The following is a 27,202-nucleotide window of genomic DNA, read 5'->3' as shown; positions in this document are numbered from 1 at the left end:
GTCTGACCGCTCTGGGACCTATGGTGCCACCAGTCTGACCGCTCTGGGACCTATGGTGCCACCAGTCTGACCGCTCTGGGACCTATGGTGGCACCAGTCTGACCGCTCTGGGACCTGTGGTGCCACCAGTCTGACCGCTCTGGGACCTGTGGTGCCACCAGTCTGCTTGCAGTTGTCAGTTATCGTCAGGTATGTGGATGATCAGGGCTTTATTCAGGAACGTTTGTTGAGCTACTTTGATGTGTCAAGTGGGTGAGATGCGCAGTCTTTATACATTTTGAGATGTCTGAGTTTAACTTCATGGAGAAACTTGTGTTCAAACCGACGATGACACAGCTGTAATGGAATGTATCTGCTATTTGTATTTACAGCCAAGTCCCCTCCTGTTCCCTGATTAAGAGGTGAGGACTACTCCACTCCACTACCATTGTCAACTTTCTCCTGACATGAACTGAAGTCACGTCTCATGTGCCTGTTCATCCACTGGCACATTGACTGTTTCCCCTCCAAGCACTGTGAGTACTCCTATCAATTTTCTCTCATTACTGTATGTTGAGTCAATCACAAACACAATCACATTATGACACATCAACGATTTTACTCCTTGCTTGAATTAACTAATTCTTAGCTCTTTTATCAAACTGTGTAGTGTGTTGTGTTATTGTTGAATAAAGATAGACAATACATAAAAAGATCCATTTATGTTTAATTATTGTGCAATTTATATAGGCTACGTTGAGGTTTTTCTTTAATTGCTTTAGGCTATCTGGTATTACTGCATAAACCTAAACTTTAGGGTTTAACTGTACACGAGGCAAATAGCCTACACAGCCAATCGACAAATAACGCTTTTGGGAAGGACAGAAAATGTTAATGTCAACTCACGGAGAAAAAAATGACATTGTCGAAGTTTAAATCAATTGGACAAAAGCTGCGAAAGGAGAGTGTAAAGTAAAGAGAAGGGAGGGCCAGAAAAGTAATGTTTGGGAAAGATGGTAAGTTGTAAAAGAGGATGATAGCAGTGCTGGCTTTGTTATGTGTGATTATTGTGAGGCGCTATTCAAATTCCAGTCACAGGACGGGACTTCAAAAACATTCCTATGGCACCTCAAGGGAACTGTAGCCTACTGTTTAGATTGGTTAAATGGAAACTGGAATCTGGACATAGACAAACAAGAATAATCTACAGTTTTTTTGGCAAACTCCAAGGTCCTCTGATAATACTAGTCCGATGCGAATCGACATCCCTTAGTTTTGAGAGAAATGTCTGAGTTTTGCAGGTGTTGCTCGCGGTTTGATCAAGAAAACAATAACTGATTCGATAAATTGAACGAAGTGCTGCGTATAGTTTATATAGGAAGGGCCTATATGTAGTGCCTTTCACAGTGAATGCTTTTGTTTATACGTTTTGTGCGACCGTATTGAACATCGTCAAATGGACGGACATTCTGGGGTAATATATACATAACCAACGTTCTCTACTAGTCCCGTTGTGAATAGGGCTATAGCCTTAATAATAAATCCTGCAGAATTAAGCATTTATTTTATACACTAAATGTAGGCAACATATGGACTTGGGAACAGAAGTGGAGAAATATTATTTTTTTCTTTCTGCATCTTTAGAGAATGTAATGCTCAGTTAGATACCGTCTGTAGAGTTTCTGTCATCATCATAAAAGCTGATTAGTATTTCAACCACATAAAATATGCATCGAAGCCGAACTGAAATCTTATCAGAAACACGTTGGGTCGTTTTCAAAACTTTATTTTTCATTACAACCGGTCAAACTGATGTCATTTGGACATTTTGCACATAAAGTATTTTTGTTGTTGCTTTATTGTATTTCCTCCCCAGTACCTAAACGTCTTTATTGTATTTCCTCCCCAGTACCTAAACGCCTTTGCTCTGCGAAAGATGACAGAGAAAACTTCACTGATGTCAGCTAGATTGAAGCATTCATTCTATCGATCTATGACATTATTCTGGTGAGCAAGGCTTTATTTAGTCTTCTAGGGCAACATACAATGACAGAAGAGAAGCTGCATGTATCTAATTATAGACAAGTTGACTAACAAATAGCCTACCAAAATGTCGGAAATTATAACCAGAAACATATCTAAATCACGCCCCCCAAAAATTGTTCTGCGGTCTTTGACAGCCTATAGCGCATTTTCTATATTTGCTGGTTGGTACTGGATGTGGGCCGCACTTTATCACATGTATTCGGGCGGTAGCAGATGGGCTATTAGCAATTCCGGGTGGTTGCAAGTGAACAAACAGCTGACCCGCACACCACTAGCGCGCGTGTGTGTGTGTGTGTGTGTGTGTGTGTGTGCTTGCGTATGTATTATAAGCCCCTCCTGGAAAGGTCTCTCCTTCATCATGACATGAATTTCCAAAAACGGTTCCTGGAGTCACAGAGAAAGAGACTTCCATTCACTCCTGCTTTCTCACCCTCTCTGTTTCCTTTCTCACCCTTATCTGTTTCCATTCTCACCCTCTTTTTCCTTTCTCACCTTCTCTGTTTCCTTTCTCACCCTCTCTGTTTCCTTTCTCACCTTCTCTGTTTCCTTTCTCACCCTCTCTGTTTCCTTTCTCACCCTCTCTGTTTCCTTTCTCACCCTCTCTGTTTCCTTTCTCACTCTCTCTGTTTCCTTTCTCACTCTCTCTGTTTCCTTTCTCACCCTCTCTGTTTCCTTTCTCACCCTCTCTGTTTCCTTTCTCCCCCTTCTTTGCTTCCTTTCTCACCCTTCTTTGCTTCCTTTCTCACCCTTCTTTGTTTCATTTCTCACCCTCTCTGTTTCCTTTCTCACCCTCTCTGTTTCCTTTCTCACCCTCTCTGTTTCCTCCTCTCTGTTTCTTTTCTCACCCTTATTTGTTTCCTTTCTCACCCTTCTTTGCTTCCTTTCTCACCCTTCTTTGCTTCCTTTCTCACCCTCTCTGTTTCCTTTCTCACCCTTCTTTGCTTCCTTTCTCACCCTCTCTGTTTCCTTTCTCACCCTTCTTTGCTTCCTTTCTCACCCTCTCTGTTTCCTTTCTCACCCTCTCTGTTTCCTTTCTCACCCATCTTTGCTTCCTTTCTCACCCTCTCTGTTTCCTTTCTCACCCTCTCTGTTTCCTTTCTCACCCTTTCTGTTTCCTTTCTCACCCTCTCTGTTTCCTTTCTCACCCTCTCTGTTTCCTTTCTCACCCTCTCTGTTTCCTTTCTCACCCTCTCTGTTTCCTTTCTCACCCTCTCTGTTTCCTCCTCTCTGTTTCTTTTCTCACCCTTATTTGTTTCCTTTCTCACCCTTCTTTGCTTCCTTTCTCACCCTTCTTTGCTTCCTTTCTCACCCTCTCTGTTTCCTTTCTCACCCTTCTTTGCTTCCTTTCTCACCCTCTCTGTTTCCTTTCTCACCCTTCTTTGCTTCCTTTCTCACCCTCTCTGTTTCCTTTCTCACCCTCTCTGTTTCCTTTCTCACCCATCTTTGCTTCCTTTCTCACCCTCTCTGTTTCCTTTCTCACCCTCTCTGTTTCCTTTCTCACCCTCTCTGTTTCCTTTCTCACCCTCTCTGTTTCCTTTCTCACCCTCTCTGTTTCCTTTCTCACCCTCCCTGTTTCCTTTCTCACCCATCTTTGCTTCCTTTCTCACCCTCTCTGTTTCCTTTCTCACCCTCTCTGTTTCCTTTCTCACCCTCTCTGTTTCCTTTCTCACCCTCCCTGTTTCCTTTCTCACCCTCCCTGTTTCCTTTCTCTTGCTTTCTATGTATGGAAATAATGTATGATTCAGTTACCTGCAGGTACAGTACTGAATTACCCGACAGACTTTAATCTAGGTATTAAAAACATACACACACAATTTTTTTGTACACAAGTGGTACTAGCCAGGGCATGTTGTTCTTTCTCAGAGCTTGTGCTAGAAAGCAAGAGAGAGAGAGGACAGCATCAGCAACACAATTAGACCCAACCAAATCATGAGAAAACCAAAAGAGAATTACTTGACAGATTGGAAAGAATTTACCAAAAAACTAAGCAAACTAGAATGCTATTTGGCCCTAAACAGAGAGTACACAGTGGCAGAATACCTGACCACTGTGACTGACCCAAACTTAAGGAAAGCTTTGACTATGTGCAAACTGCCCACAAAATGAGGTGGAAACTGAGCTGCACTTCCTAACCTCCTGCCCAATGTATGACCATATTAGAGACACATACTTCCCTCAGATTACACAGATCCACAAATAATTAGAAAACAAATCCAATTTTGATAAACTCCCATATCTATTGGGTGAAATTCCACAGTGTGCCATCACAGCAGCAAGATTTGTGACCTGTTGCCACAAGAAAAGGGCAACCAGTGAAGAACAAACACCATTGTAAATACAACCAATATTTATGTTTATTTATTTTCCCTTTTGTACTTTAGCTATTTGTACATCGTTACAACACTGTACATAGCCATAAAAGAACATTTGTAATGTCTATATGCCCTTTTAACTTTTTGACTGTAATGTTTACTGTTCATTTTGTATTGTTTATTTCACTTTTGTTTATTATTTATTTCACTTGCTTTGGCAATGTTAATAAATGTTTCCCATGCCAATATAGCCCTTTGCATTGAGAGAGAGGACCGCTGCTGCAGGGAGTAGCCCCTGAGAAAGAGAAGGAGAGTGGCAAATTAAAAAAACGACACACAAGGACTAGTCTAGTGTCAATCAATAGGACTAGTCTAGTGTAAATCAATAGGACTAGTCTAGTGTAAATCAATAGGACTAGTCTAGTGTAAATCAATAGGTCTAGTCTAGTGTAAATCAATAGGACTAGTCTAGTGTAAATCAATAGGACTAGTCTAGTGTAAATCAATAGGACTAGTCTAGTGTAAATCAATAGGACTAGTCTAGTGTAAATCAATAGGACTAGTCTAGTGTAAATCAATAGGACTAGTCTAGTGTATATCAATAGGACTAGACTAGTGTAAATCAATAGGACTAGTCTAGTGTAAATCAATAGGACTAGTCTAGTGTAAATCAATAGGACTAGTCTAGTGTAAATCAATAGGACTAGTCTAGTGTAAATCAATAGGAGTAGACTGATACAGTTCCTTATGAAATAGTGATGCATGCTTTAGTCTAAGTGACAACACCAGATGTACACTGTGCTCTGGAGGTCAGGTCCCCAGGGGGGCTCTGTGCCAGCCCAGCCAGCACTCACCTTAATTGGGGAGGCCAGGGGCAATGACCACCCGCCAACCACTGCTCTGGATCTCTCACCAGCCAGGTGGCAGCGTGTGTTGTGTCTCTCAGTTGTGAGAGTTGTGTCTCTCACACACACAAATAAACACACACACACACACAGACAAACTCATGCAAGAAGACACACACACAGACACGCACCATCTGCAATTATAAAATAATGGCAACCGTAACAAGACACACCCTTTCCTGAGCTAGAAGACAAACAAGCAGAGACGGGGAGAGACAGAGAGAGAAAGAGTGAGAGACACGGTGACAGTTTCACTGACCTGTACCCACTCAGGGTGTGAGAACCCCATCATGTCGGAGCATCTCTCTCTCTCTCTCTGTCAGAAGACGGCAGATCTAACTGTAACTGCGAGTTGGAGTGAGTGTGAGAGAATGACAGAGGGAGGGAGAGACGGAGAGAGGGAAGGAGAGACTAGGGTAGGACCATTGGATAAAGACATGTCAATCACTGGCAGACAGCCAATGGGGAGCTGGGGATGAGATTCATGGCCAGAATCTCCAGTCACTGGCACCTGTCTGTCTCAATCAAACTCATACACTCCACCCATGCTGTGTAAGTGTGTGTGCATGTGTCCTTGCCTGTGTGGTTGTGACAATAGAATCCATCTTAGCCTTAGCTTACAAGGTCATGTGACACATTGAGGACATTCCAGTGACGTCTGGACCTAACATTCTGCTTCACGCACCCATGGGTCGTTCCACCTCAAAAAGCACCATCTCAGCTTGTTCTGAAATCATTTATGTTGTTAGAAACAGATGAGCATTTCTGCAACAATATTTTTTTTGAAAAATGTTTTGATCTGAGACATTAACCTAATTGATTTTATCCAAATTGGCCATTTTAATTCATAGGATTCGTATAATAGTCAATAAATATAGTACCTAATATCCAATTTGGACCAATCTATTTTCAAGCAATGATTAAGACATGAGGAATCCAAAGAAACTGTCAAAACCCACCGATGAACCCTCCAGTCCCCACGCCAACTCCACCCCGACAACAAGTATATAGCATCAGTCCTGTCTGACCAGTAGTATGGAGCTGTGTCTCAGAGCATCTTGTTTCTTCATCCTATATAAAGTATTCCTAGTGAATTTGGGGATGTTTTTCCCCTGTTCTGACAATATAGTCATTGAAGTTGTTAGGTTTATGTCCCTTCCTGTTATTACCAGGTTCTGACCACTAGATGGTACTGTTCCAGGTGATTTATTTTGAAAGAATTTGTTATCCACTGTTTCAAACTCTTAGCGTTTATGGTACAAATCCAATGCAAGTCAATGGCATCTATATTAGCATTGTCACGCTCCATCCTGACGTACGTAAACATTTATTGTGTAACTCAATGATGTTACTTATAGATGATTTGAATATGAAGCCAGAAAGTGTTAATAAAGGTATTAAAAAAGTTTGCATTTCAAACAGTGGACATGGAAACAAAACCAAAACATAGGTTGATATCATAACTTGTCCATAGACTGGTGGGTGAAAGGTCATATAGTGGATGGTGCCTAATGGAAATCTGCTATCTCCTATAGAGTCCTTTCATATCAGGTCAGCTTAAGGGGAGGAGGAGGACAGGAAGCCACTTCAAACGGTAGAGATAGCCAACACCATATAACTCACATCAGTGGCTCGGTAATAATCTGTACAGCAGGCTGGTTTCTTATTGGTCTCTACAGCACACATGGTCATATATATATACACACACACACACACACACACACACACACACACACACACACACACACACACACACACACACACACACACACACACACACACACACACACACACACACACACACACACACACACACAGTTTCAGCCAGTGTGTGTGTGTATGTTGAGTTTCAGCCAGTGTGTGTGTGTTGAGTTTCAGCCAGTGTGTGTGTGTTGAGTTTCAGCCAGTGTGTGTGTGTGTGTGTGTGTGTGTTGAGTTTCAGCCAGTGTGTGTATGTTGAGTTTCAGCCAGTGTGTGTGTGTGTGTGTATGTTGAGTTTCAGCCAGTGTGTGTGTGTGTTGAGTTTCAGCCAGTGTGTGTATGTTGAGTTTCAGCCAGTGTGTGTGTGTGTGTGTGTGTTGAGTTTCAGCCAGTGTGTGTATGTTGAGTTTCAGCCAGTGTGTGTGTATGTTGAGTTTCAGCCAGTGTGTGTGTGTGTGTGTGTGTGTGTTGAGTTTCAGCCAGTGTGTGTGTGTTGAGTTTCAGCCAGTGTGTGTATGTTGAGTTTCAGCCAGTGTGCGTGTGTTGAGTTTCAGCCGGTGTGTGTGTGTTGAGTTTCAGCTGGTGTGTGTTGTAAATAAATGGTTGTTTGTTTTTGCAGTTGGTGGATTAGATGATATCTGAAAATATTTTCACTGTAAGCACTGTTTCCTCAACACACACACACACACACACACACACACACACACACACACACACACACACACACACACACACACACACACACACACACACACACACACACACACACACACACACACACACACACCTAACCTTCATCTCTCTCTCTAGGTTCTGGCTGACAGGGTTTTACCAGGATATAGGGCTATTGGAAAAGGGTTTTACCAGGGTATAAGACCAGTGAAACAGGGTTTTACCAGGGTATAGGGCTATTGGAAAAGGGTTTTACCAGGGTATAAGACCAGTGAAACAGGGTTTTACCAGGGTATAAGACCAGTGAAACAGGGTTTTACCAGGGTATAAGACCAGTGAAACAGGGTTTTACCAGGATATAGGGCTATTGGAAAAGGGTTTTACCAGGGTACAGGACCAGTGAAACAGGGTTTTACCAGGGTATAAGACCAGTGAAACAGGGTTTTACCAGGATATAGGACCATTGGAACAGGGTTTTACCAGGGTATAGGACCATTGGAACAGGGTTTTACCAGGATATAGGGCTATTGGAACAGGGTTTTACCAGGATATAGGGCTATTGGAAAAGGGTTTTACCAGGATATAGGGCTATTGGAAAAGGGTTTTACCAGGGTACAGGACCAGTGAAACAGGGTTTTACCAGGGTATAAGACCAGTGAAACAAGGTTTTACCAGGGTACAGGACCAGTGAAACAGGGTTTTACCAGGGTATAAGACCAGTGAAACAGGGTTTTACCAGGGTATAAGACCAGTGAAACAGGGTTTTACCAGGGTATAAGACCAGTGAAACAGGGTTTTACCAGGGTACAGGACCAGTGAAACAGGGTTTTACCAGGGTATAAGACCAGTGAAACAGATTCTGATACAGTAGGAGACCAGACAGGCTGAAAGGACCTCTGAGCTTCAAGCTTTTTTAGAAAAATGATTGTATATATAAAATATCTACGTGCAGAGACAGAGAACATTGACCAAAGAACATGTGTTTTTATTATAAGGAATATTTGTGTGATATAAAGTCATCAAAGGATTCATTCAGGAACAGGTGTGTACAAAGAGTAAAGCCATGTGGCGCCAGGTATTTCATGTATTACAAATTCTCTTCTTTTCTTTTTAAAATGTCTATCCTCCTTTCAAATCAAGTTTTATTGGCCACATACACGTGTTTAGCAGTTGTTATTGCGGGTGTAGCAAAATTATTGTGTTTCTAGTTCCCAACAGTGCAGTAATATCTAACAAGTAAAATCTAACAATTTCACAACAACACGCACAATACACACGAATCTAAAGAAAAGGAATGTAATGAAGAATATATAAACACTTTGTCACACTGAATGTACAGAGCTGTTCATGGTTTGATGTATTATGCTGTGTTTTGTTTCTTTTTGACAGATGTTTGTTGGCTACTGGGACAGTTGAATGTACATTAGGCTTGGCCAGAGTCATATATACGTCTATGGCGTTGGGCCTGGCTAATTACCCTGGGTGTAATACTAATTTTAGACAGAGGGTGGCACTGTCGCGCTCTACACCGGATTATAAAACTTCCCAAAAAATGTACAGTGTATAATAATCTGTTATTGAGCCTAACTATAAAATATATATTTATCTGTTGAGTCTGACTATAATATATATGTATCTGTTATTGAGCCTGACTATAAAATATATATTTATCTGTTGAGTTTGACTATAATATATATATGTATCTGTTATTGAGCCTGACTATAAAATATATATTTATCTGTTGAGTCTGACTATAAAATATATATGTATCTGTTATTGAGCCTGACTATAAAATATACATTTATCTGTTGAGTCTGACTATAATATATATATGTATCTGTTATTGAGCCTGACTATAAAATATATATTTATCTGTTGAGTCTGACTATAAAATATATATTTATCTGTTATTGAGCCTGACTGTAAAATATATATTTATCTGTTGAGTCTGACTATAAAATATATTATTTATAAAGCCCTTCTTACATCAGCTGATGTCACAAAGTGCTGTACAGAAACCCAGCCTAAAACCCCAAACAGCAACCAATGCAGGTGTAGAAGCACGGTGGCTAGGAAAAACTCCCTAGAAAGGCAGGAACCTAGGAAGAAATCTAGAGATGAACCAGGCTATGAGGGGTGGCCAGTCCTCTTCTGGCTGTGCCGGGTGGAGATTATAACAGAACATGGCCAAGATGTTCAAATGTTCATAGATGACCAGCAGGGTCAAATAATAATAATCACAGTGGTTGTCGAGGGTGCAACAGGTCAGCACCTCAGGAGTAAATGTCAGTTGGCTTTTCATAGCCGATCATTCAGTGTATCTCTACCGCTCCTGCTGTCTCTAGAGAGTTGAAAACAGCAGGTCTGGGACAGGTAGCACGTCCGGTGAACAGGTCAGGGTTCCATAGCCGCAGGCAGCACAGTTGAAACTGGAGCAGCAGCACGGCCAGGTGGACTGGGGACAGCAAGGAGTCATCATGCCAGGTAGTCCTGAGGCATGGTCCTAGGGCTCAGGTCCTCCGAGAGAGAGAGAGAGAAAGAAAGAAAGAGAGAAAGAGAGAAAGAAAGAGAGAGAGAATTACAGATAGCATACTTAAATTCACACAGGACACCGGATAAGACAGGAGAAATACTCCAGATATAACAGACTGACCCTAGCCCCCCGACACATAAACTACTGAAGCATAAATACTGGAGGCTGAGACGGGAGGGGTCGGGAGACACTGTGGCCCCATCTGACGATACCCCTGGACAGGGCCAAACAGGCAGGATATAACCCCACCCACTTTGCCAAAGCACAGCCCCCGCACCACTAGAGGGATATCTTCAACCACCAACTTACCATCCTGAGACAAGGCCGAGTATAGCCCACAAAGATCTCCGCCACGGCACAACCCAAGGGGGTTGCCTACCCAGACAGGAAGATCATGTCAGTGACTCAACCCACTCAAGTGACGCACCCCTCCTAGGGACGGCATGGAAGAGCACCAGTAAGCCAGTGACTCAGCCCCTGTAATAGGGTTAGAGGCAGAGAATCCCAGTGGAGAGAGGGGAACCGGCCAGGCAGAGACAGCAAGGGCGGTTCGTTGCTCCAGTGCCTTTCCGTTCACCTTCACACTCCTGGGCCAGACTACACTCAATCATAGGACCTACTGAAGAGATGAGTCCTCAATAAAGACTTAAAGGTTGAGACCGAGTCTGCGTCTCTCACATGGGTAGGCAGACCATTCCATAAAAATGGAGCTCTATAGGAGAAAGCCCTGCCTCCAGCTGTTTGCTTAGTGATTCTAAGGACAGTAAGGAGGCCTGCGTCTTGTGACCGTAGCATACGTGTAGGTATGTACGTTAGGACCAAATCGGAAAGATAAGTAGGAGCAAGCCCATGTAATGCTTTGTAGGTTAGCAGAAAAACCTTGAAATCAGCCCTTGCCTTAACAGGAAGCCAGTGTAGAGAGGCTAGCACTGGAGTAATATGATCACATTTTCTGGTTCCAGTCAGGATTCTAGCAGCCGTGTTTAGCACTAACTGAAGTTTATTTTGTGCTTTATCCGGGTAGCCAGATATATATGTATCTGTTATTAAGCCTGACCATGAAATATATATTTATCTGTTGAGTCTGACTATAATATATATATGTATCTGTTTTTGAGCCTGACTATGAAATATATATTTATCTGTTGAGTCTGTGTCACGCCCTGACCTTAGAGATCCTTATTTATTCTCTATGTTTAGTTAGGTCAGGGTGTGACTTGGGTGGGAGACTCTATGTTTTCTTTGTTGTTTTTGCCATGTGTGGTTACCAATCAGAGGCAGCTGTCTATCGTTGTCTCTGATTGGGGATCATATATAAGTTGTGATTTTACGTTTGTGTTTTGTGGGGAGATATTTTCTGTTTAGCTGTTTTGTTGCCTGACAGAACTGTTCGCTTTCGTTTTCTACTTTGTTATTTTGTTGCGGTGTTCAGTTTGATTAAAAATCATGAACGCCTACCACGCTGCACCTTGGTCTCCTTCTTCAACCCACGAGAGTCGTTACAGAACTCCCCACCACAAAAAGACCAAGCAGCGTGGTCAGGAGGAATGGACGTGGGAGGACATCCTGAATGGTAAAGGATCCTGGACGTGGGAGGAGATCCTGGCTGGGTGGGATCGCCTCCCATGGGAGCAGACAGAGGCAGCAAGGAGGGAGCAACTATACAAGGGGTCACGTCTAGCACGGAAGCCCGAGAGGCAGCTCCCACAAAACATTTTTGGGGGGCACACGGGGAGATTGGCGGAGTCAGGGTTTAGACCTGAGCCAACTCCCCGTGCTTACTGTGGGGAGCGTGTGACCGCTCGGGCACCGTGTTATGCGGTGATGCGCACCATGTCTCCAGTACGCATTCATAGCCCGGTGTGCTCTGTTCCAGCTCCCCGCAGTTGCCGTGCTAGAGTGGGCATTCAGCCAGGACGGATTGTGCCGACTCAGCGCTAGTGGCCTCCGGTGCGTCTCTTCGGTCCAGGATATCCTGCGCCAGCTCTACGCACGGTATCCCCAGTTCGCCAGCACAACCCAGTGTGGCCTGTTCCAGCTCCCCGCACTTGTCGTGCTACAGTGGGGATTCAGCCAGGACGCGTTGTGCGCTACAGGGGGTATTCAGCCAGGACGCGTTGTGCCAGCTACGCTCCAGACCTCCAGTGCGCCTCCACGGCCCAGCATATCCTGCGCCGGCTCTACGCACTATGCCTCCAGTGCGCCTTCATAGCCCAGTGCATCCCGTGCCAGCTCTCCACACTCACCGAGCTAAAGTGGGTATCCAGCCAGGACTTGTTGTGGCAGCTCCCCGCACCAGGCTTCCAGTACGTCTCCTCAGTCCGGTGAGACCTGTTCCGGCTCCACATATGAAGCCTCCAGTGATGATCCATGGCACGAAGCCTCCAGTGATAATCCATGGCCCGGAGCCTGTAGTGATGATCCATGGCACGAAGCCTCCAGTGATAATCCATGGCCCAGAGCCTCCAGTGATGATCCATTGCCCGGAGCCTCCAGTGATGATCCATGGCACGAAGCCTCCAGTGACGATCCATGGCCCGGAGCCTGTAGAGACGGGCCATGGATTGCCTGCGGCAACGGGCCCCGGTCCGGAGCCTCCGGCGACGAGCCGCGGTCCGGAGTTCCTGGCGACGATCCCTGCACCGGAGGTGCCACCGAAGTGGGGGGAGCCTAAAGCGGGGCGGGGTCTGCGTACCACACCGGAGCCCCCACCGAGAGTAGATGCCCACCCGGACCCTCCCCTATAGGTTCAGGTTTGCGGCCGGAGTCCGCACCTTTGGGGGGGGTACTGTCACATCCTGACCTTAGAGATCCTTATTTATTCTCTATGTTTGGTTAGGTCAGGGTGTGACTCGGGTGGGAGACTCTATGTTTTCTATTTCTTTGTTGTTTTTGCCATGTGTGGTTACCAATCAGAGGCAGCTGTCTATCGTTGTCTCTGATTGGGGATCATATTTAAGTTGTGATTTTCCATTTGGGTTTTGTGGGGAGATATTTTCTGTTTAGCTGTTTTGTTGCCTGACAGAACTGTTCACTTTCGTTTTCTACTTTGTTATTTGTTGCGATGTTCAGTTTTATTAAAAATCATGAGCGTATACCACGCTGCACCTTGGTCTCCTTCTTCAACCCACGAGAGTCGTTACAGTCTGACTATAAAATATATATGTATCTGTTATTGAGCCTGACTATAAAATATACATTCATCTGTTATTGAGGCTGACTATAAAATATATATTTATCTGTTGAGTCTGACTAAAATATAGATGTATCTGTTATTTAGCCTGACAGTGTCTGTACTTGTTTCAAATTTTTCTCTTCGACTTAGATAAAGTTTCAGTGGTCTGTGTTGGTTCAGATAGGACTTTGTCTTCGTAATAGTTCTGTATTTCAAGGTGAAAAGAGTTCTTCTGGTTTTAAATAAAAAATGTCTGTGTGCACACGTACGTGCGTGTGGGCTGTTCTGTTTTAAAGAATGCAGTTTGAATCTCCAGGATGTTTGTAGCTGAACTGAGAGTGACACACCTCTCTATTGATACAGGGTAAAATCACACACACACACACACACACACACACACACACTTACACTCAGACATGTCAGCTATGTGAGTGTGTGTGTTGAATCGTAGCTGAAGCCTTCAGGCAGGAGATGGCCTCTCAGGTTGAGACTTGGGGAACCTGTTCTCATTTTCTGTCTCTCACGCTCTCCTTTCCTCTCTCTTCCTCTTTCTACCTCTCCTTTCTTTCTCAGGACCTGAGGAACAGAGGAACCAGACCATCACATGACCCATCACATGACAGTAGAGGATGAGGAGGTACATGCTCTCTCAACACATCTGTGTGTGTAGTTTGTGTGTAGTGTGTGTGTGTGTGTAGTTTATGTGTAGTGTGTGTGTGTGTGTGTGTGTGTGTGTGTGTGTGTGTGTGTGTGTGTGTGTGTGTGTGTGTGTGTGTGTGTGTGTGTGTGTGTCCCTGACCTCGCGTTGGGAGTCAGTCTCCGTGCTCCAGGGAGAAACCCGTTAATCACTTGCTGCTGGACGATTTATTTCAAAAGAAAACAAAGAGAAAACAGAGAGAATGTGGAAAGAGAAGTGTGGGAGAGCATGGTGGGGGAATGTGATAGGAGAACATTATCACTGAGTAAAGGTTACATTGTTCACTGCTTTCTGACAGATGGAGAGAGGTGGGGGGGGGAGGTGATTGAGGGAGAGAATGGGAGGAAAAGGGGTAGAAAGAGCGAGGGCTTCGGGTGAGTAAAGATCTGGATCAACATAAAGACAGTCTGTATCTAAGGTCTCAGACACTGAGTCAGACCCCCCCCCCACACACACCCACACACTCTGACATCCCCCACATATTGTATGTAATTGTATCTCACAGAGCTCGCCCCTCTCTACCCCTCTCTCCCAGATTCCTGAAGTGAAATGAGGCATTGAGTTAGCAGCTCCCGTTACAATAGTGCTAGTTAACACACACACACACACACACACACACACACACACACACACACACACACACACACACACACACACACACACACAGTAACACACACACGGTAACACAAATCTAGTTGTATTATACATTATTGTTTTGTTTTCTCAACTTTTCGGTCCAAACGTTAACTGAACAAAAGAAAATTGACCCAAAACTTTAGAAAGATTCTGTCAATTTAAAAGGATGTTTTTGATCATGTGTTCATACAACACTTGAACCGAAGAGTAAACAACAACAAAAAGCTGTGGTACAAGTTACTTTATAATAATGAGATGAAACAACTACACTGACAAAATCTAAACACAGCATGTAAAGTTTCATGAGCTGAAATAAAAAAGATCTCAGAAATGTTCCAAACACACAAAAAGCTTATTTCTCTCAAATGTTGTGCACATATTTGTTTAGATAAGATAAGATAATCCATTCACCTGACAGGTGTGGCATATCAAGAAGCTAATTCAACAGCATGATCATTACATAGGTGCACCTTGTGCTGGGGACAATAAAAGGCAGTTTTGTCACACAACACAATGGCACAGATGTCTCAAGTTTTGAGGGAGCGTGCAATTGGCATGCTGACTGCAGGAAGATCCACCAGAGCTGTTGCCAGATAATTTTATGTTCATTTCACTACCATAAGGTGCCTCCAATGTCGTTCTAGAGAAGGGGGGGGGGGGGGGGGGGGGGGGGCTGAGAAGCGTTCCTGTCTGTAATAAAGCCATTTTGTGGAGAAAAACTAATTTTGATTGGCTGAACCTGGCTCCAAAGTGGGTGGGCCTGGCTGCCAAGTGGTTGAGCCTATGTCCTCCCAGACCCACCCATGGCTGCGCCCCTGCCCAGTCATGTGAAATCCATAAATTAGGGCCTAATGAGTTCATTTCAATTGACAGATTTTCTTACATGAACTGTTAACCCAGCAAAATCTTAGAAATTGTTGTATGTTGCGTTTATATTTTTGTTCAGTATAGATTTTTACAGTGCACACACACACACACAGTCTGTAGATCATCTTTAGGAGTAGATTGTGTCTCAGTTGGGGCTTTTCCTGGCGTCAGCGAAAATAAACGATGCCAAAAACAGAACTCTGGAAAACCCCAAATTTCCTCTTTGGCCATTGGTCAGTTCTCTGCTTTCCCAATCGTTCAATTGGCCCATTATATTGTCTCCCGCCTCCCACCCCCCTGTGGTGTGCATGTGCCAGATAAACTGCCATGGTCATGGATGTATTGTTTAGCTGTGTGTGTGTGTGTGTGTGTGTGTGTGTGTGTGTGTGCGTGTGTGTGTGTGTGTTATAGAGCCATTTGGTTGGCTGAATTGTTTAGCTGGGATAGAGTTCTGAGGAGGTCATGTCAACACCAAGGTGTAGAGGGAGAGAGGGGGAGGGGAGGGAGAGAGAGGGTGGATGGAGGTAGAATAGATGGAGAGAGATAGAATAGATGGAGAGAGGTAGGATGGATGGAGAGAGGTAGGATGGATGGAGAGAGGTAGGATGGATGGAGAGAGGTAGGATGGATGGAGAGAGGTAGAATAGATGGAGAGAGGTAGGATGGATGGAGAGAGGTAGGATGGATGGAGAGAGGTAGAATAGATGGAGAGAGGTAGGATGGATGGAGAGAGGTAGGATGGATGGAGAGAGGTAGAATAGATGGAGAGAGGTAGGATGGATAGAGAGAGGTAGGATGGATAGAGAGAGGTAGGATGGATGGAGAGAGGTAGGATGGATGGAGAGAGGTAGAATAGATGGAGAGAGGTAGGATGGATGGAGAGAGGTAGGATGGATGGAGAGAGGTAGAATGGATGGAGAGAGGTAGAACGGATGGAGAGAGGAGTGAGGGAAGAAAGAGGTGGAGTATGAGAGGTTTGAGAGAGGGGACGGGTAGAGGGGGAGGGGAAGAGAGGGGAGGGGAAGAGAGGGAGGGGAAGAGAGGGGAAGGGAAGAGAGGGAGAGGAAGAGAGGGGAGGGGAAGAGAGGGAGGGGAAGAGAGGGGAGGGGAGAGAGGGAGGGGAAGAGAGGGAGGGGAAGAGAGGGGGGGGAGATGGGGGAGAGGGTAAGAGAGGGAGGGGAAGAGATGGGAAGGGAAGAGAGGCAGAGGAAGAGAGGCAGAGGAAGAGAGGCAGAGGAAGAGAGGCAGAGGAAGAGAGGCAGAGGAAGAGAGGGGGGGAGAGATGGGAAGGGAAGAGAAGGGAGGGGAAAGAGAGAGAGGGGAAGAGAGGGGGGAGTGGGGGGGAGAGAGGGGAAGAGAGAGGGAAAGGGAGAGAGGGGAAGAGAGGGGAGGGGAAAGAGAGAGAGAGGAAGAGAGGGGGGAGTGAGGGGGGGAGAGAGGGGAAGAGAGAGAGGGGAAGAGAGCAAGTAGTCAAGTTCCTTTAAAAAAGTGATTTTGGGGTGGACATTGTGTGTGGTATGTGTGTGTACGTAACATCATAGATAAACTGAGTCCAGCCACTCTCAGCAGGGATAACAATTTTTATTTAACTAGGCAAGTCAGTTAAGAACAAATTCTTATTTACAATGACGGCCTACCCTGGGCCAAACCCTAACCCGGACGATGCTGGGCCAATTGTGCACCGCCCTATGAGACTCCACTGCGCCACTCGAGGGCCCCATATAATAGTGATGATGACTCTATGACTCAGACCTCCCCAAGCCCCCCTGGATGAGACAGACCCAGACCTCCCCAAGCCCCCCTGGATGAGACAGACCCAGATCTCCCCAAGCCCCCCTGGATGAGACAGACCCAGACCTCCCCAAGCCCCCCTGGATGAGACAGACTCAGACCTCCCCATGTCCCCCTGGATGAGACAGACCCAGACCTCCCCAAGCCCCCCTGGATGAGACAGACCCAGACCTCCCCAAGTCCCTCTGGATGAGACAGACTCAGACCTCCTCAAGCCCCCCTGGATGAGACAGACCCAGACCTCCCCAAGTCCCCCTAGATGAGACAGACTCAGACCTCCCAAAGCCCCCCTGGATGAGACAGACCCAGACCTCCCCAAGCCCCCCTAGATGAGACAGACCCACACCTCCCCAAGTCCCCCTAGATGAGACAGACTCAGACCTCCCAAAGCCCCCCTGGATGAGACAGACCCAGACCTCCCCAAAGCCCCCTGGATGAGACAGACCCAGACCTCCCCAAGTCCCCCTGGATGAGACAGACCCAGACCTCCCCAAGTCCCCCTACCTCCCCAAGTCCCCCTAGATGAGACAGACCCAGACCTCCCCAAGTCCCTCTGGATGAGACAGACCCAGACCTCCCCAAGTCCCCCTAGATGAGACAGACCCAGACCTCCCCAAGCCCCCCTGGATGAGACAGACCCAGACCTCCCCAAGTCCCTCTGGATGAGACAGACTCAGACCTCCCCAAGCCCCCCTGGATGAGACAGACCCAGACCTCCCCAAGTCCCCCTAGATGAGACAGACTCAGACCTCCCCAAGCCCCCCTGGATGAGACAGACCCAGATCTCCCCAAGTCCCCCTGGTTGAGACAGACCCACACCTCCCTAAGTCCCCCTGGATGAGACAGACCCACACCTCCTCAAGCCCGCCTGGATGAGACAGACCCAGACCTCCCCAAGTCCCCCTAGATGAGACAGACTCAGACCTCCCCAAGCCCCCCTGGATGAGACAGGCCCAGACCTCCCCAAAGCCCCCTGGATGAGACAGACCCAGACCTCCCCAAGTCCCCCTGGATGAGACAGACCCAGACCTCCCCAAGTCCCCCTGGATGAGACAGACCCAGACCTCCCCAAGTCCCCCTGGATGAGACAGACCCAGACCTTCCCAAGCCCCCCTGGATGAGACAGACTCAGACCTCCCCAAGCCCCCTTGGATGAGACAGACCCAGACCTCCCCAAGCCCCCTTGGATGTGACAGACCCAGACCTCCCCAAGTCCCCCTGGATGAGAGACCCAGACCTCCCCAAGTCCCCCTGGATGAGACAGACCCAGACACACACACCAGTGCCTCTAGCTTTTTTGGATCCCTAAGCGAGATTTGGTCCCCACACCTTTTAAAATAATTTCATGCAATCCTACTCATTTTGGGGTGAGAGAAACTGCAGCAGTTTTAAAGCTAATTTCCTGCTATTCACATTTTGCCATGACTTATGCCATGTTCATATGCTATCTGAGTGAGAGTGACTAACTAAATCAATATGGGGCCCCTGGAGGTCAGGGCCCCAGGGCACATTCCCTGCATGCCCGGTTGGTCAATTGGTGCTGATTAGGCCTAGGCCTACTACAAGGTTTATAGCTAGACTAGCTTACCTAGCAATCTAAAGAAGAAATCTGACATGGGATAACTGAGTGACTGACATAACAAGAGAAAAAGTGCTGATGCGCTATCAAATGTCGAAATGGCACATTGTGCATTCTACTATTTTAACTCTCAACAGTAAGTGGAGACCCCGACGGAGTTCCTAAAAATGGGGGCCCCGACCAAAAAAAAAACGCCCGAGCACATATTGAGGCCAGATGTTTAAGATACAGAACTGAGAAACAAGATCCATTTATTAACCAGACAGAAAAGTCCTGTTTCTCTTATAGAATAGAACAATGGAATAATAAAAACGTAACTTATTGACACGTGATACGTCTATGCCTACAAAGAGAGAAGTGCAGATGTTGGTAGGCCGAACATAGATATGTAGTCTATATCTATGTAGCAAACTGACTTCCTAGCGTAATAATAATTGCATTTCAGGTTTGGTTTATTTTTAGCCAGAACCGAAAGTTCCTCCAAGACTCCGTCAAGTTTTTCTTCGCCGTGGCTTTGCCTGCTGTCCTGACTCTGACTTTCCCTCTCCTCCCTCTGCCTCTCGCTCTCTCACTCTCTGCTGGAGGGAGGGAGGGGGGGGGGGGGGCAGAAGTTAGCTACCCTCTGCTCCGTTTTTGTTCTGGAACCGGAGCGGAACAGAGAAGGGCGTGAGGCGGTGTTCGGTATGGCGGGAGGCTCAAGCGGCGTCTCATTTCTCGGGGTTCTGCTGCTCGCTGCGATTCTGGTGCAGACCGTGGCCGTTACTGTCACCGTGCTATACTTCACTAACGTCCTCAACACGGTAAGAACCGGGTGAAAAATAAGGGTGGCAAAAATACACTTACTATATAAGGTCGCTTGATGGAGCTTGGATTTTGCACTTTTGTGACTATTCCATTGGCTCCATTGTTTCGGGCAAACTAAATTATGTATGTTGAAAGTATTTGAAATCTATTTGATCCAGGCTTGATACGTGTTGTTTACCTTGTGTTTATGAGATGTTATGCTGTGCATGCCAATTCGCACACAGTCGGGGAAAGTAGTTATGTTCCAATATAGCTTTTGCTTGAAAACTTGTTGCTCTGCAAATGATTTCCCTGACTTGTTTGTTGATTGTAATAAACATTGCCTACGTGTGCAGAGAACGCTCAGTGCATTCTGTAAGATAAGGAGTGTTTGTGTTGTAGTGATGTGCCCTGGGAATAAGGAAGTTCTGTGCAGAGAACTGCAAAGGTTAGTGTTGTCTGGAATCCTTGGGATGTCCCTAGCCTAAACCCTAACCTTAACCCCTACATTACCCCTTAACTTACTCTAACCCTAACCATTTTAAAGTTAAACTTCAATGGGGTAACATTAGTTAGGACATCCCAAGGATCCCGGAGAGCAAAAGATTGACTGCAAGAAAACTTTGTTGATATGCCAATTATCCAATTGTATTGTTTTCTTATTGTTTAACCTTGTTTTAGCAGGGAACATTAAGTGTATTCTAAGTGCATTGTCCAAGTGGTGTTGAAATTGTAAATGTTTGACTTTTGTTAGGCTCTTTGTGTTCTCTCATGCAGCTGTGTAACCTGGATTCTTTCCATAATGATTGAGCAACAATGCTGACTCTCCCTCTCGGCTTCCCTATACTCCCCCTCTCTCCCATTCTCCTCTTTCTCTCTCGCTCTCTCGTCTGTCTGTCTGTCTGTCATCTCTCTAGTCTCTGTCTGTCTGTTCCTCTCTCTCTCTGTCTGTCGGTCTGTCTGTCAGTGATTACGATCAGTGGTTATGGCTGTTAATCATTACCAACCTGTATACAACAGGAAACTGAAGCCTAAAAAACAGCAACAGAGAAACGTTCTGAAGACGTATTCAGACAGACACTCCATTTGAACATGGCAGTATTAGTTTGATTACAGTGTAACTTGAGGAAGTGAAGTAAACAACTGTTTATGATGCCGTGTTCTCAACTCTGGTCCCCCAAGAATCCCTAACAACGTTAGCCTACACCCTAACAACGTTAGCCTACACCCTAACAACGTTAGCCTACACCCTAACAACGTTAGCCTACACTGTCTGTTGTTCAGATGAAGGAGGTGTGTAGTATTTAATTTAAATGTGTGTGTTGTTCAGATGAAGGAGGTGTGTAGTATTTAATTTAATGTGTGTGTTGTTCAGATGAAGGAGGTGTGTAGTATTTAATTTAATGTGTGTGTTGTTCAGATGAAGGAGGTGTGTAGTATTTAATTTAAATGTGTGTGTTGTTCAGATGAAGGAGGTGTGTAGTATTTAATTTAAATGTGTGTGTTGTTCAGATGAAGGAGATGTTTGCAAGGAGCAGTGTGTCGTGTCTGACACGGGCCGACCTCAGAGGGGGATACATACGCTCCTCCACCGAGGGGAGAGGAGACCCCTGCTGGCAGGTCACACAGCAACTACACATCCTCATAGAGAAGGTAACACACACCCTCATAGAGAAGGTAACACACACCCTCATAGAGAAGGTAACACACACCCTCATAGAGAAGGTAACACACACCCTCATAGAGAAGGTAACACACACCCTCATAGAGAAGGTAACACACACCCTCATAGAGAAGGTAACACACACCCTCATAGAGAAGGTAACACACACCCTCATAGAGAAGGTAACACACACCCTCATAGAGAAGGTAACACACACCCCTCATAGAGTAGATATCCGCCTCGCAGGGGTCCCAGGTCTTCTGATAGGACGGAGGGGCTCCCTATATCATTTACCATTATCCACAGATCTAGGATAAGATTACTCACCCTTAATCCTAACCTTAACCATTAGGGGGGAAACGCAAAACTGACCAAAGATCAGCAACTTCACTCGCCTCAGAAGAGTTTCAGACATACAATGGGGTCTTTGTAGTGCAGTCTGGGATTGGATCCACTGTGGTTTAATCAGCACTGGAATGTACTCACCTGGCCAGAGACACACGCAGACACACATACACTCACACACACTTTTTTCAAGAAGGTTTTGGCTTTTATTTGAAATATGTTAAATACATTTTCTTTCTCTGTCTGTCTGTCTGTCTGTCTGTCTGTCTGTCTGTCTGTCTGTCTGTCTGTCTGTCTGTCTGTCTGTCTGTCTGTCTGTCTGTCTGTCTGTCTCTCCCCCGTCTCTCTCTATCTGTCTCTCTCTCTCTTCAGTCTTTGTCTCAGCGATATCAGAGGGAGATCTCCTCAGGAGTTAGAGGTGAGATAATGACCTGTCTGACCTATAGAACTAGGGCAAAGAACTAGGGCAAAATGGCACCCTGTTCCCTGTCGGACTGCGATTTGAATTAGTAAAGCTAACATAGTAATAAGTAAGCAAGCCTTGTCCAGAACGGCTCATAGGGCAGGAGTGAGGAGCCTATCCCCAGTTTCTGTAGCATGAGGAGGCTTGATGTACAATTTCCAGCTATGGACAGGACGCTAGTAAACCACTACATATAAGTAACCTTTAATGGGAATGTCCATTTTACAAGTTCTATGTTGTTATCACTGACTGATGTTTGACTAGGACAACTAATTGATGTTCTAGCTCTCTCTCTGTCAGATGAGGTGTCCAGGGTGTTGCCCTCACTGGTGATGGAGGACCGGGCTCCTTCTCGCCCCAAAGTCGCCGCCCACGTCACTGGCAGCTTGGCTCCCAAAGCAGAGAGGGAGGGAGGAGGTGAGACCTGTTTCAATTTTCACCCTTCATACTCTGCAACTACAACAGAGACAGTGTGTGTGTGTGTGTGTGTGTGCGCCCTGTGAAGCCTGGTGTTAAGAGTTTGATGAATGCAGGTTAGACTCTGGGGCCATGTGTCTCACACCTGTGTGTGCTGTGTTCTTCAGGTGTGTGTGTGTGTGTGTGTACACTTCATAGAGAGGGGAGAGGAGAGCTTCAAAGTGATTACATATCACTACAGTAACTAGTAATACAGACAGCAAGCAGTATGTGTCCCATGTGAGCTTTTAACCCAGTGGTAGATCTGGTAGAATGCACCAGCCCGGGACAGACTGACAGCTCGGGGTGAAGTGTTCCATTTATAGCCCAGGCCTAGTCTGTAGACATACAGTATTTTATTGTTTTGCCATTTATGGCATCTTACAGCACACTTTCAATGATATATATTGAGGGGATTGAGGCCATTTACACTTAGTGGACAAAACATTAAGAACATCTACTCTTTCCATGCCCAGGTGAATCCAGGTGAAAGCTATGGTCCCTTATTGATGTCATTTGTTAAATCCACTTCAATCGGTGTAGATGAAGGGGAGGAGACAGGTTAAAGAAGGATTTTTAAGCCATGAGATAATTGAGACATGGATTGTGCATGTGGGCCATTCAGAGGGTGAATGGGCAAGACAAAAGATTTAAATGTCTTTGAATAGGGTATGATAGTAGGTGCCAGGTGCACCGGTTTGAATGTGTCAAGAACTGCAACGCTGCTGTGTTTTTCACCATCAACAGTTTCCCGTGTGTATCAAGAATGGTCCACCACCCAAAGGACATCCAGCCAACTTGACATTGGAGCATTGGAGTCAACATGGGCCAGCATCCCTGTAGAACGCTTTCGACACCTTGTAGAGTCCATGCCCCGACGAATTGAGGCTGTTCTGAGGGCAAAAGGGCGTTGCACAATATTGTGTCGCAATATTAGGGAGATGTTCCTAATGTTCCGTATACTCAGTGTCCGTAGACTGTTCTATTCTCAACCAATTCTATTGTATTCTGTCTTAAGACCTAGCTCTGTCTAACTCCTGACCCTTGACCTTGCCTACTATTGCCTTTCTCCTTCGTGTCTGGCCACAGGTTCTCCGGGGCGGCGTGTGCAGGGGCAGAAGATCTCGTGGTGGGAGGGGCATAAAGGGCTGGCATTCCTTCAGGAAGTCAGATTGGTTGACGGGGAGCTGGTGGTACCTCGCCCAGGACTCTATTATATCTATGCCCAGACCTACTTCAGACACACCCACCCCGAGGGAGAGGAGGGGGAGGAAGAGGAGGAAGAGGAGAGGGAGCAGAGGGGGAGACCCATGCTGCAGTATGTCTATAAGAAAGTGAGTTCACGGTGCCACGGTCGTGTTCAACATTTGTCCTATAAGAACGTTTGTTTTTAACATTTTGGATAGCTACAGTTGAAGTCGGAAGTTTACACACACCTTAGCCAAATACATTTAAACTCAGTTTTTCACAATTCCTGACATTTAATCCAAGTAAAAATTCCTTGTCTTAGGTCAGTTACGATCACCACTTTATTTTAAGAATGTGAAATGTCAGAATAATAGTAGACAGAATTATTTCATCTTTTATTTCTTTCATCACATTCCTAGTGGCTCAGAAGTTTACATACACTCAATTAGTATTTGGTAGCATTGCCTTTAAATTGTTTAACTTGGGTCAAACATTTCGGGTAGCCTTCCACAAGCTTCCCACAATAAGTTGGGTGAATTTTGTCCCATTCCTCCTGACAGAGCTGGTGTAACTGAGTCAGGTTTGTAGGCCTCCTTGCTCGCACATGCTTTTTCAGTTCTGCCCACAAATGTTCTATAGGATTGAGTTCAGGGCTTTGTGATGGCCACTCCAATACCTTGACTTTGTTGTCTTTAAGCCATTTTGACACAACTTTGGAAGTATGCTTGGGGTCATTGTCCATTTGGAAGACCCATTTGCGACCAAGCTTTAACTTCCTGACTGATGTCTTGAGATGTTGCTTCAATATATCCACATAATTTTCCTCCCTCATGATGCCACCTATTTTGTGAAGTGCACCAGTCCCTCCTGCAGCAAAGCACCCCCACAACATGATGCTGCCACCCTCGTGCTTCACGGTTGGGATGATGTTCTTCGGCTTGCAAGCCTCCCCCTTTTTCCTCCAAACATAACGATGGTCATTATGGCCAAAAAGTTCTATTTTAGTTTCATCAGACCAGAGGACATTTCTCCAAAAAGTACGATCTTTGTCCCCATGTGCAGTTGCAAACCGTAGTCTGGCTTTTTTATGGCGGTTTTGGAGCAGTGGCTTCTTCCTTGCTGAGCGGGCTTTCAGGTTATGTCGATATAGGACTCGTTTTACTGTGGATATAGATACTTTTGTACCTGTTTCCTCCAGCATCTTCACATGGTCCTTTGCTGTTGTTCTGGGATTGATTTGCGCTTTTTGCACCAAAGTACGTTAATCTCTAGGAGACAGAACGCGTCTCCTTCCTGAGCGGTATGACGGCTGCGTGGTCTAATGGTGTTTATACTTGCGTACTATTGTTTGTACAGATGAACGTGGTACCTTCAGGTGTTTGGAAATTGCTCCCAAGGATGAACCAGACTTGTGGTCTACAATTTTTTTCCTGAGGTCTTGGCTGATTTCTTTTGATTTTCCCATGATGTCAAGCAAAGAGGCACCGAGTTTCAAGGTAGGCCTTGAAATACATCCACAGGTACACCTCCAATTGACTCAAATTATGTCAATTAGCCTATCAGAAGCTTCTAAAGCCATTTCATAATTTTCTGGAATTTTCCAAGCTGTTTAAAGGCAGTCAACTTAGTGTATGTAAACTTCTGACCCACTGGAATTGTGATTAAGTGAAATAATCTATCTGTAAACAATAGTTGGAAAAATTACTTGTCATGCACAAAGTAGATGTCCTAACCAACTTGCCAAAACTATAGTTTGTTATCAAGAAATTTGTGGAGTGGTTGTAAAACGAGTTTTAATGACTCCAACCTAAGTTTATGTAAACTTCAGACTTCAACTGTATGTGATATCGTGAGAGTTTATGGAAGGTAGTTGTAGTGATGGTGCTGTCTCCTCCACCAGGTTTCCTCCTACCCGGTACCCATCCTGCTGATGAAGACAAGCAGGACCTCCTGCTGGTCCCGGGACTCCCAGTTCTCTCTGCACTCCGCCCACCAGGGGGGGCTGTTCCCATTGGCTGCCGGAGATCACCTCCTCGTCACCGTTAGCAATGCCTCCGCCATCGACATGGATGAGAGGAGCAGCTTCTTCGGGGCTTTCCTGGTCAGCTAGAGGTCAGGGGTTCGTCTGTATGGTGACTCAGAGGGCTGGAACCTGGGATACACACTGTTTGGGAGCCATGTATGTATACTGACAGACAAATAATTTGAGAGCTGTGTGTGTGTTGTACAAAGCTTTAAGCTCTGTGACTGTGCTGGACATGTGAGCGGAGCTTGTGTGGTTATCCAATCATCTTCCACCCTGGTGCCTAGGATCCAGCCTTCGCTCATGGCTCATCCAATGAGCTGTGTCCAAGGCCAGCAGGCCTGTGTTGATTGGATGAAAAGCAGCTGAGTGGCGTGAGGTAGGGGTTCAACGTCTGCTTTATAACTTCATTGGACAAATGACCAATAATCAACCAATGAAAAGTGAAGGGATGATTGTGAATAAGTCTTAATACTCTTTTCATCCGTCCTAAAAGGATGAGTCTCCTTCTCCTGTTTGTATGAACTCAGAGATGATTTTAATGTAAATATGAATGTGGGGTGTTTTGGTGTTGTGGTTCTGTGTTATAACTGTATGGACATTGAATGTTGTTTGATTGTAGCCTGTCATATTTTTAACACAACCCCAAGCTCTCACCTGAGTAACACTGCCTGCGACCACACATTCAATATAGCACTTTTTCACTTTGTTTCACAGTATAGATGTTTCAGGCCATGACCCAGGAAGCCTACTGTAGCCCAGACCCACTGTGGGAACCAGTTAGGACATGGGTAATACTCACTTTACTAAAAGATTTACTGATTCTCCCGACAGATGATGGACTGATATATATATCCATAGTTACAGACAAGCAGAGGTCTGGACAGGGTTGCCAGTTAACCCGCCTCACTGGAGGGGGGGGTTGAATAATTTTACCGTTCATTTATGACTCCTGTAGATCCAGATATGTGTGTGGCCGTGGAAGCGACGTTACCATGGAGACACTAAATAGGTTGTTGATGTTAATCACTCGTGCTCGAGTCCAACTGCTCTCATGTTCATGTAGAAAACATGTCTGTAAATGTGCACAATAAAGACACCAAAGAAACAAATATAGGTTACCATTGCTTGTGGTCATGTATAGCAGTAAGCATTCAGTGCCAATCTATCACAACAAAAGACTTGAGTCAAGGCGTCTTATGTGTGGACATTATATCAAGCATCTCACGCCCCCTACTGGTGGGTAGATATTACTGACTACTAGTGGTGATACTAAATAAAGACTGCAGGTGAGCTGACCACAGGACAAAGAGGGTGGAGGTAGGTATGCATTGTGCATGGTAAGTCATGTGAAGCAATTTGTGTAATGTGAATTGTGATTATTTCAT

General features: G+C 45.4%; 1 protein-coding gene across 3 annotated transcripts; it reads left to right on the top strand.

Moving 5' to 3' along the window:
• The first annotated feature begins 406 nt into the window (after positions 1-406).
• LOC120050939 (tumor necrosis factor ligand superfamily member 10-like) lies at positions 407-26,943 on the top strand. 3 transcript variants are annotated; one of them, XM_038997484.1, is made up of 7 exons: positions 407-515; positions 13,897-13,960; positions 21,189-21,329; positions 22,057-22,102; positions 22,433-22,564; positions 23,693-23,937; positions 25,692-26,943. In XM_038997484.1, exons 2-7 carry the CDS (start codon positions 13,928-13,930, stop codon positions 25,899-25,901), a joined length of 807 nt encoding a protein of 268 aa, XP_038853412.1. In that variant the 5' UTR covers positions 407-515; positions 13,897-13,927; the 3' UTR covers positions 25,902-26,943. The 3 variants fall into 3 exon arrangements, with proteins under 3 accessions (XP_038853412.1, XP_038853411.1, XP_038853410.1); XM_038997483.1 differs by lacking the exons at positions 407-515; positions 13,897-13,960 and adding an exon at positions 19,512-19,693 and having other exon boundaries at positions 22,448-22,564; XM_038997482.1 differs by lacking the exons at positions 407-515; positions 13,897-13,960 and adding an exon at positions 19,512-19,693.
• The last annotated feature ends 259 nt before the right edge of the window (positions 26,944-27,202 follow it).

Source organism: Salvelinus namaycush, chromosome 7, assembly GCF_016432855.1.
Source record: "Salvelinus namaycush isolate Seneca chromosome 7, SaNama_1.0, whole genome shotgun sequence".
NCBI classification, from domain to species: domain Eukaryota; kingdom Metazoa; phylum Chordata; class Actinopteri; order Salmoniformes; family Salmonidae; genus Salvelinus; species Salvelinus namaycush.
The sequence above is the reverse complement of the archived record's forward strand: the minus strand, read 5'-3'. Positions and strand labels throughout refer to the sequence as shown.